Source organism: Bidens hawaiensis, unplaced genomic scaffold (genome assembly GCF_021521415.1).
Source record: "Bidens hawaiensis isolate Kalapana, Puna unplaced genomic scaffold, B.hawaiensis_p1.1 tig00001016_1, whole genome shotgun sequence".
Classification (NCBI taxonomy): domain Eukaryota; kingdom Viridiplantae; phylum Streptophyta; class Magnoliopsida; order Asterales; family Asteraceae; genus Bidens; species Bidens hawaiensis.
The window spans coordinates 611,936-634,684 of NW_027491059.1; the positions used below are offsets into that span (position 1 = coordinate 611,936).

At 40.9% G+C, this 22,749-nt stretch overlaps 1 protein-coding gene and 1 non-coding gene across 2 annotated transcripts; one reads left to right on the top strand and one right to left on the bottom strand.

Moving 5' to 3' along the window:
- Positions 1-1,537: 1,537 nt before the first annotated feature.
- Positions 1,538-4,780, bottom strand: LOC143551370 (protein NUCLEAR FUSION DEFECTIVE 4-like). The gene is made up of 3 exons (XM_077041828.1): positions 4,440-4,780; positions 2,514-3,427; positions 1,538-2,006 (listed from the first exon to the last, which is right to left on the bottom strand). The coding sequence occupies exons 1-3, from the start codon at positions 4,773-4,775 to the stop codon at positions 1,538-1,540; spliced, it is 1,719 nt and encodes a 572-aa protein (XP_076897943.1). The 5' UTR covers positions 4,776-4,780.
- A 17,838-nt stretch (positions 4,781-22,618) lies between these two features.
- Positions 22,619-22,700, top strand: TRNAS-CGA (transfer RNA serine (anticodon CGA)). The gene has a single exon. It is a non-coding gene; the product is annotated as a tRNA-Ser (tRNA).
- The last annotated feature ends 49 nt before the right edge of the window (positions 22,701-22,749 follow it).

A 22,749-nucleotide genomic window follows, 5' to 3' on the forward strand; every position in this document is an offset into this window, starting at 1 on the left:
GGTAAATTGATAGTATATCAATAAAAGTAACACTTATTCTGTATTTAGGCTGAGTGGTTAGGACTACTATTGTATGAGAAGTCTTATTTTCGGAATTGGTTAATAAACAAAATTCTTGGAATTATGTATATATATGATACTGAGAATGAAATTTTCAATAGAAAGAGTGTTCTCGGTTATGTCTCTGCATGTGCATTTTTCTATTAGTTCATTTAAAAAAAATCATTTTGTGATATAAATGAAATTAATTTATGTACAAATAGTATAGGTATAAGCATAGATGTAATTCATTTTTTCATATACGTTATGTAATTATTTGTTTTACTTGTAATTTTATAATTTGGATCATCCCGTGTATAACATGGGCTCTAAAACCGGTTAGTATATATATAATATTATTTTAGTCAATATCTGGCCAGGTGACATGCATTTTAGTGACACCATAAATCATAATCAATACATTGACATCACCAAGGCCCAAATATTTGTTTAAACAAAGCCTACTAAAAATCTTCCGTTTAATATAAGAATCAAGAGCCCAAAACAGAAAATAAGAGTTTTAGAACTCATAAAATGCCCAAAAGCTAAAGCAAAGAAGTTACCCGCTTGCCTTTTTGACCCTTTGCATTTGTTGAAAGTGGGTCTATGTCCTAAAGTTAAAAGTTTAACTAAAGATTTATAAAGAGTAAACTGCGATTTTCGTCTCCGTGGTTTGTTTAAATCTGCGGTTTTAGTCCAATAGTTTCAAATTTACGATTTTCATTCATATAGTTTCGTTTCACTTGCAATTAAACCTGAATTTACTAATCCCGTTAACTTTGGTCATTAAATCCATCAGCGTGTCCTTCACGTGAGGGACAGTTTTTTTCCTTTTTCTCTCCAAATAAACTCCAGTCCTAATTTGCAAGCCTCCTCATGTGAGGGGCTGAGGTGTATTTTGGGAAGAAAAAAAAAACAAAACTGCTCCTCACGTGAAGGATACATTGATGGGTTTATCGACCAGATTAACAGGATTAGTAAATTCGGGTATAATTGCAAGTGAAATGAAACCACATAGACGAAAATCGCAAATTCAAAACTATTGGACTAAAATCGACAGATTTAGACAAACTATTAAAAAAAACCGGAGTTCACCCGTTTATAAATAATTATAAAACCAGGTGCATTGATAAGACCTTCCTTTATAAATGAATGGTTAATAACTACATATGAGTGACCTATTGCACATGGACACATGGTCTTATGCTAAAATCAAGTTGGATGAGTAATGAATGTCACACATGCATTATTAAATCATAAATGCACTATGATGCATTTTGAAATCATTTGGATATTTGCTAAATATTTATGTGAAATAGTACTACGTACACTAAAAAAACATTCAATTATTCTCACTATAAGATTTAATACAGTTCATCCACAAATAAAATTTGTAAAATGCACTATATTTGTAGCACATCATACAAACAAAATCTAATAGTATACAAATGAATCAATACCGTATCAAATTAAAATATTGAGCCTATCTTACATGGTACTAACTTCTTTGGCTCCCATAAAGTTGTGCATAAACTCTCTTAGTCCTATAGACCACAGTCATACTCAAGAAAAACGCGGTGAGACAAAGAACCGACAAGATCCCACAAGTGATTGAATAGCATATGGTTCCATAGCACGTGAGTGCATCACTGTCTGTGAGCGGGTTTGAATCGTTTTGAATCTTGGCTTCGTAGTCATAAATGCCACTAGCAATGACGCCCGAGAAGATTAATGAACCGGTAGGGCTAGCAAGTGTAAGAAAGTTGTACAATGCGCCGAAACTCTTTAGCCCGAATAGTTCTGAGGCAGCCGAGGGAACGATGGCCCAATGGGCCCCGTAACATGACCCCATTACAACCGAGACAATGTATATTGCGCCTGGTGCACCGATGGCGTAGTAGAAAAGCGAACAAGACATCACTACTTGAACTGCAGCCATTGCTACTGGTCTAGGGTATGCATACTTCCTGTTGACAAAACAGTTAAAAAATTGAATCATTTAAAAAAATCAAACTTATGTAGGTGCTCAACCCTGAACTCAAAAAATGATGGTTTAGTTTTATGTTTTCAAAAAACTGAATTTTCTGTTCGATTTCGGTTTCGGATGCAATTAAATCCGAAAAAACCGAACGAAACGAATTTATGGATTTTCATTTTATATTATAACTGTTAAGAAATTTATAAAAAGTTAATAAATTCTGTTACTTAAATATTTTAGGCCCAAATGTGTCATAATCAATTAACCATTAATTAATAAAAAAGATTTAGCCCAAATTCAATATTTTAGAACAACTTTTTTTTCGTCCCAAATATTTCAAGCCCAAATGGTAAAACCAGAAAACCGAACCCAACCCCAAATCGAAACCCAAAAATCAAACGGTTTTCAAAAACTCAAGAGCCGAAATTTTGGTTTTTGGTTCGGTTCAAGCCCAAAAACAACCCACCCCACACCCCAAACATGCCCACAAACGCACCTTACAACAAGCTCGGAGAAATACCCGCCAGCAACACGACCAAGAAAGTTCCATATGCTAATCATAGACACGAAAATATGCGGCTTTTCATACCCCAAAGATTGACACATCTGACCCAGATTATCAATAATCGTCAAACCCGAACCCGAAGCCAGCACAAGCGAAAAAAACATAAGCAAAAAATCCGCCTTCACCAATGCTTGCATCAAAGTAAAATCCTCCCCTCTTCTTGGCCCCCTTTTCTTGTTAACTTTCACAGCCCCATCAGCTGCAGCCTGCACGAGCCTCGCTTGCAAACGCGCTATTCGTTTCTCACGCTCTTTAGACGAAAGCGAATCAACCAAAGACGATGTCTCATCCTCCACTTCACTTAATATAACTTCGGTTTTACCATGCTCAACAAACTCTTGTTTTTCCTCCTCGTTAAGCAGGCTTTCGGGCTCGTGGGTAAAAAACACTAATGTAACGGGTATTACAACGGGTAGTAACACGAGGATCACGAGCCCGATAGTTAATGTAGTGAGAATAGTTTGGTTTAACTCAACCAAGTCTTGTAGTATCAATACTGCTAAAAGATACGCTGCGAGAATGAGGCAAACGCCGTAAAGAGCTAAAAAGCTCGTGCTATCGGATTGTCTCGCTTGTCTGTGGCCTCCAACGGGTCGAACGAGGAACATAACCGCGGTGATCACTATCGTGGGGCCCACGGCTACTACGAATATTATGGAGGCTTCGTCTGGGAAGTTAAACATGGTGTAGATTTGGGTTAGTATAGCTCCGCTTAAGCCTGCGAAACCTTTGAGGATTCCGACTACTGGACCGCGGCTTTTTGGGAAGTTTTGGACACCGGAGATTAATGCTCCGGTGTTGAAGTAGGTTTCTCCGTTTGTTCCCACAAATATGCAAACACATAGCTGCAAGTAACATTGGAACATTAACATGGTAAACATAGGCACAAATATGCAAACACATAGCTGCAATTAATATTGTAGATTCTGATCCCAGGAGGTAGGGGTGTGCATGAAACCGAAAAACTAGTCCGAAACCGTAAAAACCAAACCGTAACAGAAACAGATGGTTTGGCTTTATGTTTATGTAAAAGCCGAACTTTCGGATCAGTTTTCGTTTTGCGTGTAAACTAAAAACCGAACTGAACTTATAGATTTTTATTTGTTTTATTTTAAATGTTAAGCAATTTATAATAGTTTCAAACATTTTGGCCCAAATGTATAATAATCAATTAATTATTTTTTAGCCTAAAATTTTCAAGCCCAAACGGCAAAACCGAAAAAGATGAACCGAACCGAATCCAAACAAAAAACCAAAAAAACCAAAAGCGAACTGAATCCAAACCAAAAACCGAAAGCAGGATGTCCACTGGTGCCGCCGGGAACACCACTGGGACCACCAAAAACGAAAAACCGATCTGAAACTGAAATAACCTAACCAAGATAAAAGCCAACCCATACACACCCCTACCAAAAGAGTTGAACTTTTGATTTTCATAAAGTCAAACCTGGTACTTTCAAAGTTCAAGATTTACTTCAAGTTAACAATTTTTGGTAAAATTTGTTTGCAATTATTAATCAACAAAAAGATTTAGTCTCAAGTTCATTATTTTAATAACAACTTTTTTTTTCATTCTGCCAAAGTTTCAAGCCCAGATGACAAAACCAAAACCAAACCGAATCCAAAGCCGAAGCCCCAAACCAAACCAAACCAAACCGAACCAACCCCGCACACCCCTACCAAATTATTTGACATATAGAAGTCAAAAGTGAACATCTGGTGTCCAATAAAATGGTCCTATGAAGTAGGCTCATCAAATAACATCCAAATCTCATAAAAAACAAAAACTTTGACCATTTGACTTTGTGTATGTGTGTGACTGTGTGAGAGAAAATAAAAAAAGACAGAAAAACTAACCACCCACAAAGGCAAGTGTGGCAAAGTTTGATTAACAGTTAACCAAACAAGGCCATAGCCAAAGAAGTTTTGAGCCACACCAATAAGCAACACCACCCAAATGGGAGCCACTTCAGACAAACTACCAGCAATGAAGCCAATAGCATCACCAATATCTTTAGCCACACCCAGTATGGCTGTCTGCCTTTGGTTGTAGCCCATGGTGCTCTTGATCACTGGTGATATGCTTCCATACATGTACCCAATACCAGAACAAGATTGCACCCACATGGATGCTACAAACACTAGCCATCTGTTGTTCACAAAAGCCTTTGCTTTTTCTGGTATTGTCGTCATCTTTGTAACTTTAAGCTTCAAGGTTTTGATCAAGGTTGAAGCTTTTATGGGGGGGTTTTTGAGTTGGGTGTGTATGAAAGGTTACAGGTTTAAATGTAAGAAGTTGTGTTGAGTTTTCTTGTTTGTACAATTTTTGTGGTCTTTTAAAATATTGGTACAGTAATTAGGTTGACTATTATTATTATTATTATTTTATTTTTATTTATTTATTTTTAAAGGGTGAGTTTCTGTTCGGTCACCGTACTCCTTAAATTTGGAGTGTCCTGTTAATTCATTTTGGTCAGATTATGCTGTCTTAATCGGACCCACATTGGCTTCAGAGTTTGGCTTGGGGGACCATACCACCGGTTGCCACTTAACAGTCGTTGTGCCGCCACAAGATCCGAACTCTCTGACGTAACATACGGTGGGACGAAAACCCGGATAGTCTCGAAATCCTAACTGAGAACCTCATAAAAAAAAGCCTAGCTTAAATTCTTTATTTCCAATATCCATCCAAAATTACTCAAATGGGAATCAGAATTCGGTCTCCATCGGAGTGGGAGATGACTATTATTTATTTTATATTTTGTATTTTATATTTATATTATCCGGGTTTTGGAGAAAAACGAAATCAAATCCATATTAAAATAATATAGTGCATGTGATCCACATTATTATAATGTGGTCTTTTAATGCAATATATACTACATGTCATAAAGATATTAAATATTTTTTTCAAACTCATAGCTGGTGTAGTTCTATTATAAATTAAAGAAGATTGTTTTTATTTTATTTCATCAAAGGTGTAGCTCAATAGAGGGGTGTGGAAGATCCGGTTTTGGTTCTGTTTTGGGCTAGAACTAAAAACCGAAATGTTAGTTTTTGAGTGTTTTAAAACCGTTTGATTTTGTTTGTTCAATTTTTGTCTAGTGGTTGTTTTTCGGCTTTGCCATTTAAACGTGAAAATTTGAGCCGAAGAATATAAGTCGACTAAAAAGAATAAATTTTCTTTTAGTTAGTTAATAATTAACTAGATACTATACAACTATGTTAAATATTATTTCGGTTAAACTACATATTAAACCAATAAAAATTATTTAAATTTTAAAATGAATAATTAAAATTTATAAGTTTGGGTCTGGTTCAATTTTTTCGGTTTTAAAACGGTTTTTCTGGTTCATGCATATTTCTAACTGAATATAATATAAAATAATTAAAATTAGCATTAGTCTAAAATCTTGATTAACCGAGTTAATTAAACAGCCTTTTTAAATAATCGAATTAACTAAACCCATTTATGATCAAACTATACTAGTATACTTACAATTATCTTTCAAAAAGATAATACAACTATACCAGTATACTTTAGCCTTTAACTGAACTTAACGGTTAACCACGCTAACCCTGGTTATCATAACGTGTTTTCCATTGCTAAAAATAATATTAATTTTAATTTCTTTACATCTATAATTGCGGGTGTTCTTGTACAATAGTTTCTTTAATCGAATGCCCATGTGACAGATTATATTTAATTAAAAGAAAACATCAATTGGGCCATTATATAATTATATACTTCATTTACTATCTATATTAATCATTAAACTTCCAAAAATAAAATCAGCAGCCATGATCCTCAACGAGTCTCTCAAGGCTTACCTAACTCCTGGTCTCAAAGTGGCTCCTGGGTAGGTGCGAAATGCGTGGTGGTAGGTACAAAATACGTAAGTTAAAATGAAATAATATTAAATTAAATTGTTTCTAACACAAAAAAAAAATAAATCTTTTTCTCTTTATGTTTAGAATGTTAGGCGTCTAACTTTTAATGCAATTGCTTGACAGTCGGGGGCGGCCCTGTAGTAATGTTGGGTGAAGCTAGGGCTTGAGGTCCTCGAAAAAATAGGGTCTCCGTTTAAAAAGTTTAAAATTTTATATATATATGTAAAAGATAATATTTAAACCATGTAACTAAAGTTTAAAAAGATATTCTATATTGGCCCAGTGGTTAAAGGTTCAAGGCACCTACCTTCTTAAAGAGTTTTTCACCCAGTTCGATTCTGATAATGAGCAGCATTTATTTTAGTTATTTTCTATAAACATTTTTTATTCACTTTGTTTCTAAATTTTTCAGCTGTTACTGATACCGATTCCACAGTGATAATCAAATGGCTCAAGAACGAATATGGTAATCAATGACTATAATCGAACCAATGGTTCAATAATCAAAACTAAGAGTCTGACTTCCTACCTACTAGGAATGAGATAAACCAAACGCACACAAAAATCGGAAATAATAAATTCAAAATATAATAACGAAATTAGATAACTTCAAAGAACCCAGTCAACCTTATCTGCATCAGTTACATATAACTTTTTTTTATTACTGGGAAAGACAAAACAAAGTTGGGTATTCCGTTGATCTATATTATAATCAAACTCGTTGTCTAAAGCAAAAATTGAAAATTTTGTAATTATATATATTAAACACGGCAATCCTCGATAAATTTTAAGAATTACCTTTATAAATTATGTAATTTCAGCCCTCTAACTTTGAAAAGGGCCCCGAATTTTTCTATGCTTTAGGCCTTCAAGATGGTTAGGCAGTCCCTGTTGACAGTTGACACATGACCAAATTGAAGTAAGAAGATGTTATTTTTTTTGGTTTGTTTAATTATCTATTTAACAATTTCATGTTTCGGTTTGTCGTGTTAAATTAGTTTTCTAAAGTAACGTTGAAAGAGCTAAAGTTGATTACAAAATAAAAAATCGGGTTGACGAGTCAAATTAGTTTTCTAATCTACCTCATGAAATCGCAATTGACAAACATTGAACATGTGAAATATACATAGGACTAATATTGAGGCCACTAGTAGTCCAATGGACCAAGGGCTTTTATGCTAGTATTATTAAGGTGACACAAAGACATCTCACTTTACGAGGTTGAGATTTTTCAGTTGCATTGTGGACAAAAGGTATAAATTTACAAATATAACGTGTGTTAGTTAAGTGTTCTAAAAAATAGTTTATCGGTATTTTTGGTGTTATGAGATAGGATTTCCGTAGACCTTCTTGTACGCAGTCCGTTCTTGTTACAGTGAGACTGATAAATTAATTTGATCATAATCCCAATTTAATTTTGAAGAGGTTTAGTACTATGGTTTTATTATTATTTCAAAGGTAAATTGTTCACTTTGCGGTTAGTCAAGTTCCATGCAGGATTCCACTTAGGATTCCTTGTCTTTGTTCGCTGTTCAACACATCGATGCTTCCACTAAAAACAAAATATGATTTTCTTTCGGCTTCCACACAAGATGCCACGCAACTCTTTGCCAAACCACTTAGGCTTCAACTTCCTTCCTTAATCAACTAAGGTTTCAGGTCTTTGTTTCTCGTCTTTCTTAAAGTCCCACCACGCATGTATCAAATTAGGCTTCAACCTCCTTAATCAATTATATGTTAAATGTAACATGTTTACACATTGTTTAATATCACTTTAACAACCAAAATTCCTATCAAATGAAATATAGTTAATCGTTTCTTTAGTTACTTTTTAGATTCTTTATTGCATCAAATTTAAAAAAAAGTTTGATCATATCACTGATGTTGATATGTCCGAGTGGTTAAGGAGATACTAGCACGTGTGTTTTTAGCATGTATAAGATACAAGCACGGAATTAATGCTTCTCAACTTCTCATAGATCAGATTTGAGAACATATTATTGGCATTTTAAATTGGCAAGTTTGCAAAGTCTTGTCGCAGTATGACGTGAATAGATACATGATATTTAAGTTGTGCATCCTGTAATGATACACCAGTTGTTACCAAATTTGAGAGGATGCAAAATTTCTAATTAAACCATTAACTGCTAGTTGTTAGCTACGAATTATTGTTATAGTTAATGCGTTAAAACAGGTTTTTTTTTTTTTTTATTGTGTTAAAACTGTTAATTACAGGTATGGGTCAAGGTTTGTTCAGCCCATTTATAAGCAATGACCCAAATGGACCCATAACGTGTCAGATTAAATTGTATCACACTATCACCTGTCTTCATAAGCTTCATGTAACATCAAGTTTGAACTTTGAACACACACTTCAATTTCTTAGGTTTTGCACAAAACAAACTTGTAAATAAATTGGCCGCCATGATCACAACTATGGGTGTAAGCTAGAGGTGCACAAATCGGTTTTTTTAAAAAAATCGGTTCGGTTATTAACCGGACCGGTTTTTTTTGGACCGGAAAAAAACCGAACCGGTTAATAACCGGACCGGTTAATAACCGGTTTTTTCATCTCAAAACCCTAACCGGTCTAACCGGTTAGGACCGGTTTAGAAACCGGTTAGAACCGGTTAATAAACCGGTTTTTTTATTAACCGGTTTTTTAAAAACCGGTTTTTAACCGGTTAACCGGTTTTTTTTTTTTTAATAACCATAAAAAACGGTCAAAAAACCAAAAAAACGGCTATATGCCCGTTATACAACGGTCAAAACTGGTTTAACCGGTTAACCGGTTATAAAAAAACCGGTTAACCGGTTATAAAAAAACCGGTTAACCGGTTATAAAAAAACCGGTTTATAAAAAAACCGGTTAACCGGTTTTTTTATAACCGGTTATTAAAAAAAACCGGTTTTTTTTATAACCGGTTTCAAAACCGGTTTTGGCTCTAAAACTTAAAACCGATATACAAACCGGCGGTTTGTAAACCGGTCAAACCGGTTTTTAAAAAACCGGTTTTTTTAAAAACCGGTTTCCGGTTTAAACCGCCAAACCGGTTCGGGAACCGGTTTTTTTGTGCACCTCTAGTGTAAGCTAACCGAGCCGAACCCGAGCTTGACTAGGCTTGAGCTTAATTGGCTTGGCTCGTTTTGAGCAGTGGCGAACTCAGGAAATTGTCATAGGGGTCGGAAAATTACAGGATAGTTGACTATTGCTATATAAACTTTTTCTGATTCCGGTTTGGCTGTTCGGGTCGGCTAATCGGTATATAATTATTTTAGTCCGGTTGGATCGTTCCAGTAGGGTCAGGTCATATTGATAAAGATAATCCAACCAAATAGCATATAACAAAAAAAATACGTGAAACTTCATTAGAATGCATAACTTTAAAATGCCATGTGTCTAAGTTGTTCTCTAAGGGTTTTCATTTTTTAAAATCTAACGAAAACATCATTTAGTCTGACATTCAAAGGCTAGCACCACAACCACCACGAGTCAGAAATCGACAAACTTGGCGTGGATGGGCAAAAGTATTTTAAAAAATACTAGCACGCACATTTTTTACATGTAGATTTTAGGAGATTAAATAAAAAAAAGGACTTGTAGATCAGGTTTGAGAGTTTTGATAGACGTGTCAACTAAGCAAAGTCGTGTAGCAGGATGACACTAATGGATACTCGGTATTTAAGTTGTGAATCATGTAATGGATATGGTTAAAATATTTTAGTTTACAACCAGGAAAATCGATTCCTAATTATGTTCTAAAGTCTAAACCATTAACAGTTGGTTGTTAGTTGTGAATTATTGCTATAGTTAATTTGCTAAAAACAGCTTTCTTTTTACAACATTAGTTAATGTGTTAAACTGTTAATTACAGGTATGGGTCACTGTCAGGGTTTGTTCAGCCCATTTATATAAGCAATGGCCCAAAGGGACCCATAACGTGTCAAATTAAGTTATATCACCAGTCTTCGTATTTGATATTTCGTAAGCTTCATGTAACATCATCAAGTTTGAACTTTGAACACATACTTCAATTTCTAAGGTTTTGTGTAAAACAAACTTGTAAGCTAGATCAATTCGAGCTCGTGTAGTACCTTAAACGAGCCAAAGCTTGGCTCGAATTCAGTTGTGTAGTGTGAAACAAATACATAAAAGTCTAAGAGAGCTAAAACTTAAATATACACAAGGCTCGACAAGTCCAAACGAGCTTCCAATACAAGGCTCTAACTTGAAAAAGCTCTAGTTGTTTCGAGGTTCTTATCCGTCGGAGCTCGAATAGCTCACGAACAGGCCGACTCATTTGTATCCCTAAGACCCTAATCACAGTCAAGAATCGACATGGTGGTTGTTGACAAGTGTTTCTTATGAAAAGAATGATAGTGTATAAATAAACCAAAGAATGTATTAGTATCCAAACTGAGTACCAATGGTGCAGATACATGAATTTTAGTCGGTGGATACTGAAAAAGGTCAACCTAAAACGAGTCAAGTAAACCTAAAACGGATCAAACCAAAATGGGTTGGATAAAAAAACATTAAATGAATTACGTATAGAAATGTAGGCAACAAATTTCATTAAACATAATGTCATTTCATTCTTTAAGAACGGTCAATTATAGGTTCAACTAGCAATTGCTTTTTTTTTTGACACTATAAATTATACATGTGTTCAAAAACTCTTCACTGATTTGATTATGCAGATTTGTCTTTATAATCTTCATTGCCTAAAAACATATCTCAACCATTGCGGTTGCAATAAGCAAAACTAATGTTAACTTCAATAATCGTTACACAAAATGAAAAGAAATACGTTTCCTTGTTTTTACCATAACTCTAGCAAAATCAAAAGTACCTTTCGAATTAGCAGATCTTTCACCCTTTGAGATGCAATAACAGTTTATCTCGATTATCAAAATCATATATGGATAAAACTCACATAAGTCTCATTAACCTTAAGTCTCATTAACCTCGATGCATCAAATATAGTAAATGAGTCATACATATTGAAAGCCATCATGTTTTTGAAGTAAATCCGTGTTAAACTCATGAAAGCGACCACCAAATTCGTAAATGTCCATAACGATAGCATTGTTGAGACAATCGAAATAGTAATAATGTTGAAGCTTATTAAAGGAACTATAGATTTGAGGAGGTGCTACGACACTCATTACCCAACACGAAATCCGCCCACCAGAAATTAGAAAAGATGGTGTGTCTTTAGAAAACCTTATCCACAGTTAAAACTAAATATAAAAGTTCTAAATCTAAATGATTATTTTTTATGCTAGCATGTGTTTCCCATTCGCTTTGGTTATCCAAATTGTAAACTAACATAAACACATAGAAAACTCAAAAAACATATTATTTTTATTTGTCTCTGTTCCTTAAGAAACTGATTTAGTTGGTCACACAATCCAATTGTTATGATGCTATTATTCATTAAAATATGTGATATGATCAAACATTAATGAACACAAACGAAACCCTTTTATGTATTCAATCACTTAAAATAAATAAAAATTATATTTGCATTTGTTAACCTAACAACCAATCAAACAAAACTAACTTCCTGTTAACAATAGCGGATCGAGGAACCTTTTTCATGAAGGGTGATAAAGGGGCGCAACACTAATAAAGAGACAATCAGGATTTTCACATATAAATAACACTAAAAATATAAAAAAATAAAAAAAACCTTAAGGCGGGGATCTGCCCCCTCCCCCTCCTCGTATATACACCCCTTGGAAAACCCTTTATCCAACTTCCCGTCACGATAAGTCGCGTTTACAGCCTCTAAAAGATGGGGTTTTAGTGACATTCTGAATGTTCGGAGCATACCATCTTAAAGTAAATAATACGTGATAAATAGTAATCAAAGTCGATATGTCCGAGTGGTTAAGGAGATTGGGCTACGCCAGCGCAGGTTCGAACCCTGCTGTCGACGTAATAATGTTTTTGAACACCAGTAGTTTCGGTATACGAACCGAAACTTCGTGAACATGCTTGTTTATTTAATAAACACATGTTTTGTTTTGATTCATTCTCATTCATTTAGTTTTGTGTGTTCTATTCATTCATTTGGTTTTATTTAAGTTCGTTTAAATTTTTATAAATAGAAGTAGTTACATTTACATAAATATGATCAAGTCAAGATGGGTTCTAAGGTGATTATCCGTGCTATAGTCTTGGGTCAGTTGTTTTTAGAGAATTATGTGATGTATTAGTCGTATTTGTCTATGTTCATTAATGCTAACTTATGTACGCTTATGTTTGTTCGTTTACTTTTTTGTGTTCGTTTACGTTCGTGAACAGTTTGCTTCGGTTAACCAAAGAACACGAGCATGCCTATTGAAGAAACACTAACCGGACCCCGGGCAGATTACTGGTAACCTGGGGGTTGGATAGCTGTTTCCCACGAGGGGTTAGACCCTTGGAAGATGGTTCTTCTGATAACCTGCAAAACAGACACCGTGAGCTCGTCACTGAGAAGGGGGGGGGGGGTTCCTCCTTGTGACCACCCTCCGGCGTGAGAATCAGACTAGATTGCTCTTTAAATATAAAAGTATATTAAGAGATTGCTAGAGCAGATATCAGGTATATTATGATGATAATATGATAATGTAATGTGTCGATGATCATACCATTTGGGGTATTTATAGCCGAAGGTAGGTTTCCAAGGAGGTATGGCCGGCTGCAACAGTGTTCCTGTTCATCAACAGTAGCCTACGCACGTGCCCTGCTGGTAGTTGGTGGGTAGGCAGCGGCTGATAGTGACCAGGCCTGCTGTATACTGTTCCCTTTCCACCAACTGCCGGCTACGCACGTGGTATGACAGTAGTTGGTGAGTAGGCAGCGGCTAATAGTGATACAGTACAGGAGCATGCTGCTCGCCATGCTGTATCAGTGAGCTGTCGTATCTCTGATCAGATTTTTCGCCCATACCTCGTCAGGTACAGTAAAAGGTCCTTCAGTATACAGACTGGCTTATTTGGGCGGGAGTATTCCCCCTCCCGCCTCTGTGCGGGATTGCTCCCGGCTTTGCTCATTCCTTCAGGTGACACTGAATGATCGAGAGCTAAGTACCTAGTGCGTGTAGCCATGCTGCGCGGGTGGCCTTCCCTCATGGCTTGTATCCGAGGCTGCGGGAACAGGCGGAGTCCTTCACCATGGGAGGCATTTCCTGCGGGAACAGCTTGCGTACTGCGCGTAAGGACGTCACGTCTCTGAGCATGGTTGGTCCTGCGGATCCAGTTGGTTTTTGCGCAGACGTCCCTGTTTAAGGTGAGTCTTGCGGGACCAAATGGGCTCTACTGGGACCTACCTCTTCAAGTCCCCCCAGTCCAATGTTCTTCTCATGCGTGTTTAATAAAGTGAGGTGAACTTTTGGACTTTGAGCAAAGGGTTTTGAAAAGGGTTTTGTAAGGTTTTCCATGGGGATTCTTTCCGCGGAAGTCCTTGTCACTTGCAGAAATGCCCGAGTTTCCTGCTTGGTCTTTGGGTATGATGCGGGTAGGTCTGTAACCTCCTCGCAAGTCAGGAGCATTGAGTCCCAGTTGTATGGATTTTCCATGAGGTTTTGGTAGTTTTGAACATAGTGATCAATTATGTTAAGACCACCAATTCCATCCTGGAGCTTCAAACAACGTAGTTCTCGACGTTCCCGCTATGCGGGGATGTTATTTCCGTTTCCGCTAGCATTTCCCAGAAGATCCTTCTTGGTTTCAATTCCCAGCGGAGCGCTAGGTATGTGAAGGGTTTTGCCTTGACACTGTACCTGCGCTCGTCTTACGGTTACTTTACTTCCAAGGTATTCCTGGCGTCAATTCCCTGCGGGTGCTAGGTATGTGGAGGGTTTTGCCTTTACACTGTATCCGCACCCGTCTTGTAGTTACTTGGTTGCCGAGGAATACTTGGCTTCAATTCCCTGCGGGTGCTAGGTATGTGAAGGGTTTTGCCTTAACACTGTACCCGCGGCCGTCTTACGGTTACTTGTTTGCCAAGGTTTATTTGGCTTCAATTCCCTGCGGGTGCTAGGTATGTGAAGGGTTTTGCCTTTACACTGTACCCGCATCCGTCTTACGGTTACTTGTTTGCCAAGGTTTATTTGGCTTCAATTCCCTGCGGGTGCTAGGTATGTGAAGGGTTTTGCCTTTACACTGTACCCGCATCCGTCTTACGGTTACTTGTTTGCCAAGGGGTAAGGGGTATTTTCCCGCTTACCTTTTAATATTTTCAAATTTTTTGAATTTTGAAATTCGAAGAGTTGGTGAAAAGATAAGAACAGTCGAAACCTATGAAACGTCGTGCGACGGTTTCTTCTGACTGTGTCAGGACGTGCAGGAAGTTATGGTGACGTGACAGAACATGGTCATTCCAGACGCTTTTCCTGGCGCGTGGGCACGATTTTTCGGGCGCGTGGCCGCGAAATTACTGGCACACGTCCTGTCAACAGCTGTTGCCAGCCTGCTTTTTGCCACGTGTCATAGTTTCATTGCACCTTCGATTTCTCTCTCCTCCGCATTAAATTCACCGCATTAATTGCGATTAGTATATAAAGGGGGAGAGGCCTCTTTGTAATCCACACTTTCACCTCTCTTCTTCTTCTTCTTAGTGATTTCCGGCAAATACTCCCCTTTTTCAGGCAAGCATTTTCCCGAAATCACTCTTCTTTCTGCAAAAATGTCTTCTCATGATGCTGAAGCTGTAGCCGACGATAGGAGTACTGCTGGCGAGTGCCAGTGTGCTCTACCTGTCGATCAGTACCAGTACATCGTCAGGAAGTTCATGCTCGAGTCTCTCGAGCCTGAGTTTCCTGAATCCCACCAGACTGTGTACGATGCCCCCAGTGGCAAGATCGGGGTATATGCTGCATTCTTTGTTTATGGGAACCTTAGGTTCCCATTGACAAAGTTTGTGTACCGTGTCCTGGAGAGGCACGGGGTGCACCTGACCGAGGTGCATCCGATGGCGATTGCCAAGGTCCGGCACTTCGAGTGGGTGTGTCGGATTCTGGGTATTGAGCCCTACGTGGACCGCCTGATGACCTTTTATACTTGGAGGTGCGTCCAGGGGTGGTACACCCTGACAACCCGTATTAAGGGTTTGAAGATCTGCGTGACCGAGCGCAGTCTCCGATCGTGGAAGCGGGAGTTCTTCTACATCTCTGCCCGCGCCATCCCCATTGCTATGAAGTTCAAGAAGGGTCAAGCGCTTCCGAGCCTTCACGCTTCCAGCTACCAGGAGGCGGAATGGTTCGCGAAGATATCCCGGGTCCAATCTCCGGTTTACCGGTTTGCGGAGTCCGGGATGGTGCTGCTGGGGATGAGCCGGGTATGGAAGGATGCGTCCCGGTTTCCCATCCTTCTTGAATATGGTTTGAACTCTATTCCTTATGGTATGTCTTGTCTTTCTTGCTGATATTAGTTAATTTTCTAACTGTTTCTTTTTCTTTCAGAGGGGAATAATTTGGAGTCGCTCCTGTTCCCGCGGGAAGCTGACAGTCCCGTGCGGGTGGGCACTCGTGCTCTGGACGACAATGAGTTGCCCATCCTGGAGCAAACGGCGGATAGGTTTGTGGAGGTCTATCCGCCGGGCCAAGAGATCCTGAGCCACCGGCGGCCAGGTAAGGAGATATTTTATCCTGAACCCCTCAATGCTGTACCCGTTGCTGGAAATCCTTACATCCTGTCTTCTTCTGAGGAATCCGCAGATGGTCCTCCCCTTGTGCGGAAGAAGAAGGCTGCTGCCGGCGTGAAGGGGAAGGAGAGGGCCTCCACAGCTGATCCAGTGGTTCTCTCTGACTCGGAGTCAGATAGTGAAGAGGTGGCGGGGAAGCCCGGTGGTGAGGAGACCACTACTCCGGAGGCTACGACCGTTACCTCCGGAGAACCAACGAAGACGACGGTGACCGGTACCAAGAGGCCGGCTCCATCGGGTTCCTCCCCGCCCGTCCGTACGTTCAGGGTCAAGAAAACCCGTAAGTACAATCATAATGTCTGCAGATTTATCGCTATAAATTTATCTAACACTTTCTTCTTTGTGCAGGCGTGGGTGTTGACGCATTCCGGGGTGAAGCGCAGGGGAGTATCCCCCCGCCAATGACGGTAGGCTCGGTCAGCCTTCCTGAGGCGTCGACCCAGGCGCCTGCGCCTGCATCCGCTGGTCCAGTTGCTCATTCCTTTGAGCCAACTGTTCCGGCAGAGATGACGTCACCGCCGGCTGTGAGTGCGATTTTTACAGCATCCTTCACAGAGCCGGCGGTTACTGCTGCTGCTTACAAGGCGGCGACCACGGCGGCGACCACAACGGCGACCACGGCGGCTGCCGCCATGCCCGCGCCACCGGCACCGATGGCCGGACCATAAGGTACGCGCAGGGCTTCCCGTCGATTTTTGCCACCTTCCCGTCTGCCTGACCTGTTGGATGGATTTCCTTTAGGTTCAGGTGATGGGTTTGGCGGCTATCGGCCTGTCATTGACCCTACAGGTGCGTAGGGTTCCTTTCTTTTTCTCTTATGTTTTTTATCATCTTTTCCTTACTGCTTTTGTTTCTTTTGCAGTGTCGGATTCCAATGAAGTGTATGTTCCTCGATGGAACATACGCCGAGGAACAACCCTTCGCACACCTGTGGAGTGCGTGGACTGGGCTCGCCACGCTGCTCCTCCGGGTGCGTTGGGGGAAGCCATGGTTAGCTACCAGGAGGGTAGGCTAACTAATGAGCTTCGGGTTCTCCAGGCCCGGATGCAGCCGCGCGTCGAGCTGCTTTGTCGTGAAAACGACAAGTTGAAAGCAGCTCGCGCCAAGGACATATCTGAGGCGCGTGCTCTTCGGGAGGAGAACCAACAGCTGGCGGCAGCTGTCGCCGACAAGGAGAAGGCCTTCAAGGCCCTCGAGGTTGAAGTTCAGGCGCGACTCGAGGCCCGCTCCAAGGCTGCCCAAGCTGTGAATGAACAGCTTCGGCTGGCCAGGGAGACTGCGCGAAACGCAACCGAGAGGGCTGCCAAGGCTGAAGCCGTTGCTGAGCCTTTGCGTGTGGAGAATGAGGAGCTGAAAGGCAAATTAGAGGCTCTCCAACGCGCTCATGATGCCTTGGCAATGGAAGATGCCAAGAAACTCCAGGAAATCCTGGACCAGAGGGGGGTGCTTGACCAGACCCAGCGGAAGCTTAAGGGCGTCGAAGAGGCTGCCGCAAAGGAAGTTTTACTTGCCAACCTTAACAAGAGCGAAGCCGAACGCGCCCATAACGAAGCTCAAGCTGCCCTCCAATGGCTTCTTCGAGAAGCGTTGCCTCAGGTATGTTTAGTTTTATCTTCACGCTTTTCTTTTGTAAGAAAAGGTTCTAATACTTGTGTTTTCTTTGTAGGTTGTGCGTCGGGTCTTTTCAGAGACCTCTTACGATGATGCTATGACCGCAGCCCTCAACGCTTCTCATGAGGATGGGGAAAAGGCCGGCTTCTTGCTTGGTCTAGGGTTTGTTGAGAAAGGCGTCCCGCCTTCCAACTTCCCTTTGTTCAATGTGGATACCGAAGCCATTTATGACCAAGCATTGAACCAATACGCCGCCTTCCCGCATCCAGTGGTGGAGAAGGTGGACGAAGTAGCTGCTGCTGATGATGGGTTAGCTGTCCTCAAAGCGTTCCTCGAACCACCCCGTTCTTCTGACGGAGCGGGTCCAAGTGGAAGCGTCCCTGAAGCTTGATCCTGAAGATCCCTTCCCATTGCTAAGACTTGTAGTTTTTTTTTTTTTTTTTTTTTTTTTTTTCTTTTAGGCGGGTAGTTTCCCGGCCATTCTTGTAATATATTCTTGAAATATTAATCTTTTTGCGTATAAGATTGTTATTTCCTTCTTTGGGTTCCTTGCTTTATAAAATTATGACTTGCATACTTAGTTTAAATTAGCAATTTTCCAAGTGTTTAGAATAAGAACCTTTGAACGTGGTTGATAGTGGGTTAAAGTTTCGCTTCCTCCTTCGTGATTGTGCGGGTGGAACCGTCACTTGCACTTGGTAGGATGGCTAAACTTTAACTTATATCTGACCTGCGTGTAGGTTTTCCTTTTCGAAATTTCTAAGGCATTAAGATAAGTTGACCTTTGAACGTGGTTGATAACAGGAAGTCTTGCTTCCTCTTTCGTGATTGTGCGGGTAGAACCGTCACTTGCACTTAGTAGGATGGCAAAACTTTACCCTTATCTGACCTGCGTGTAGGTTTTTCTTACCTTTTGAGGATAAGTTAACCTTTGAACGTGGTTGATAATAGGTGTGAAGTTTTGCTTCCTCTTTCGTGATTGTGCGGGTAGAACCGTCACTTGCACTTAGTAGGATGGCAAAACTTTACCCTTATCTGACCTGCGTGTAGGTTTTTCTTATCCTTTTTAAGAATTTTGTTTTGAACCGTTCGACGCGCGGTTGTCGATAGGTTAGTGTTCATTTTCCTTTCATGATTCATGCGGATAGACCGGCACTTTCATTTAATGGGATAATTGAATTCTCCTTCAACTGACTCTGCGTGAAGGTTTGCCACGTTATTGGGTTCGTGCGGGTAAGACCGCCTTCCCACGCAACGACTTCACGTAATGTGAATGCCGTCACCAGTGTTGGATAGTTTAACCGTTCGATGCGCGGTTGTTGATAGGTTATTATTCAGTTTTCTTAATGATTCATGCGGATAGACCGACACTTTCATTTTTGGGTGCTGAACTTTTTCCCCTCCAACTGACCTACGTAAAGGTTTGTCACGTTGCTGGGTTCGTGCGGGTAGGACCGCCTTCCCATGCAATGACGACATAATTATGCGGTGAAAACCGGCATACTAGTTCAGAAAAGTATAAATGTAAAATCATCAGCTTCGGTGTTCTTAAAGAGAATCATTTCCATTAGAAGTGGCTCTTGGCCTTTTCTTTACAAATTGGAATTGATTTACATGCACTGTGTAAATGAGCTCCCTTCCATGTTGGGATGGGAGTGCCATCGAGCCGATACGCACCTGGTTCGGGATCTCGTTCTTTACGCAGCATGTAGTCTCGATTTTGAAGCTGGAATTGATTCGTGTTTTTCCCAGCTGTGGTTCTATACGCACTCGCCTGCTCAGCCTTTATTACGCCACGAGGTGCGCGAGCGTCCCATCTCTGACAAATGCTTCGACCATATCTTTTACATCTATGCATTCTTCAGTGTTGTGGCCCTTTGTCTTGTGAAAGTCACAGTATTTGCTCCGATCAGCATCGTGACGATGTCGGATTATTGGAGGCTTTGGCCATAGGAGCTCTTCAGTGGCGAATATCTCAGTGACGCTTTTGGTGAGTGGCGTCCATCTGGAGTTCCGGTGCGACTGTACATTATCCCTTCCGTCCAACCGATGTTGCAAGCCGGATGAGGTGTCAAAGTTTACCCTTGACTGCCAAATGCCTAGCTTTCGTTTTTTATTTAGTCGGGCGGTGAGGACGTTGTCTTCTCTCGTCCTCTGGGTGTAGAGGTTTGTGCTCTGTGGGAGATCTCTACCCAGTTGCTTCTCTGTTTCCGCATAGCGTTTTGCTGCTGTCATGATGCCATCCCATGTGGATGGCATGCCATCTTTACCCGTTAGGGTGCGGATGAGCTCTGGGTCATGTGCGCCCTGGATGAAGGCAGCGCGAACGAGATCTTCGCTGATATTGCCCAAACTTAGCTTCTTTGAGTTGAAGCGAGTGATGAAGTTTGGCAGAGATTCATCTTCCTCTCGTATGCATTTGAGGATTGTCCATTGCTCCTCGGTATACTTTCGTTGCTGGCTGAAGTGTTGGCTAAACTTCTGTTGGAAGTCTGCCCAGTCGTAGATGTGGTTGACCGGTAGACGATCGAACCATGCTCTAGCAGCCCCCACCAGCGTCATTTGGAACATGTAACACCACGTGGGTTCCGTCCAATTACTGACGGTTGCCCCCGCTATGAACCTGTTCAAATGATCGTCTGGATCAGATATACCGTCATATGTGCCTATGTTAGGCATTTGTTTGGCACTCTTTGGGGCGATTGCTTCAGCAATGTCCCTTGCAAATTTGGACGTTCCTGCATTTGCAACGTTTGGTCTGAACGTTTTAGAGAAGTCCCGTGGACTTCCACCTGTGCTTTTTGGTTTGAAGGCTTGTCCAAAATGCCTTTTCGGTTGGGATTCCGTTTCCTTACGCTTCCCTTTTGCCCTATGGCGAGGGTTCGCGTCGGAGTCGGATTCCTCCGAGTCATCCTCCCAGTATTCGAATTCGTCGGCCTGTTGCACGGAACGCAAGCGTTCGTCCAACTCAGCCTGGAATTCCTTTTGTCGTGCCTCCGCCCATGCCTTAACTTCATCGAGAGTCTGGCGGGGGAGTCTTCGTTTCTCAAACTGGATATCGGTGGATCCCAATAGGTGATCATTTACTGCACTTGCCCCAGCTTTGGTAAGTGGGGTAGTGTTCGTAAAATTTACTTCACTTGCCCCGGCTTCGGTAGCCGGGGTAGTGTTCGTAAAAACTGTGTTGCCGGTGTTCATCCCAGTAGCTGGGGTTGTGGTTACCGGAATTTCTCTAACCATCTTTGTAGAAGTTTGAAAAAACTGGAGAAAAATAAAGTTCTAGCTTTATGCACGGATGGCGCCAATGAAGAAACACTAACCGGACCCCGGGCAGATTACTGGTAACCTGGGGGTTGGATAGCTGTTTCCCACGAGGGGTTAGACCCTTGGAAGATGGTTCTTCTGATAACCTGCAAAACAGACACCGTGAGCTCGTCACTGAGAAGGGGGGGGGGTTCCTCCTTGTGACCACCCTCCGGCGTGAGAATCAGACTAGATTGCTCTTTAAATATAAAAGTATATTAAGAGATTGCTAGAGCAGATATCAGGTATATTATGATGATAATATGATAATGTAATGTGTCGATGATCATACCATTTGGGGTATTTATAGCCGAAGGTAGGTTTCCAAGGAGGTATGGCCGGCTGCAACAGTGTTCCTGTTCATCAACAGTAGCCTACGCACGTGCCCTGCTGGTAGTTGGTGGGTAGGCAGCGGCTGATAGTGACCAGGCCTGCTGTATACTGTTCCCTTTCCACCAACTGCCGGCTACGCACGTGGTATGACAGTAGTTGGTGAGTAGGCAACGGCTAATAGTGATACAGTACAGGAGCATGCTGCTCGCCATGCTGTATCAGTGAGCTGTCGTATCTCTGATCAGATCTTTCGCCCATACCTCGTCAGGTACAGTAAAAGGTCCTTCAGTATACAGACTGGCTTATTTGGGCGGGAGTATTCCCCCTCCCGCCTCTGTGCGGGATTGCTCCCGGCTTTGCTCATTCCTTCAGGTGACACTGAATGATCGAGAGCTAAGTACCTAGTGCGTGTAGCCATGCTGCGCGGGTGGCCTTCCCTCATGGCTTGTATCCGAGGCTGCGGGAACAGGCGGAGTCCTTCACCATGGGAGGCATTTCCTGCGGGAACAGCTTGCGTACTGCGCGTAAGGACGTCACGTCTCTGAGCATGGTTGGTCCTGCGGATCCAGTTGGTTTTTGCGCAGACGTCCCTGTTTAAGGTGAGTCTTGCGGGACCAAATGGGCTCTACTGGGACCTACCTCTTCACCTATTTTCTTAACGAACGAACATGAACAAAAACAATTGTTCGATTATATGTCCGCGTTCATTCAGTTCGTTTAATTGCCTCAAATCAATAGCAACTCCTTTTTATAATCCAAGTTGCAGAACCTTCATAATATATTATCTTATCCTGCAATTCTCTTTCTTCCTAGCAACGCATGTTGTGTAAGTTGTAAGCGTTTTCAAAAATAAATATAAGCATTTAAACCCGTAAACGTTATTGTCTAATGTTTTAATATGTAACTAACACGTTAAACGTGAGTAGAATACGTAGTCATCATCTAACCTTGTAGCGCGGACCGGTTTAAAAGGTCGTAGGCATTAAAAGTATGTACTTTCGAAGACCTTTAACCGATTCAAACAATTTAATCCAACTTTAATTTGATTTGTTACAAGTAAGCCAAAACTCAAACCGGTTGATTTGATACGTGAACAATACTAATTCATAGGTAATTTGGCCATAAAAATCCACCAACATGAGACAGTTTAGCATTCTCTAGACTAAGTCTTATAAATCTCTTTTAAGAGCAGGACAATCATGTCGATATGTCCGAGTGGTTAAGGAGACAGACTCGAAATCTCTTGGGCTCTGCCTGTGCAGGTTCGAATCCTGCTGTTGACGATGTTTTATTTATAAAGTCCCATTTTTTTAATCTTATTTAAAGGATTAG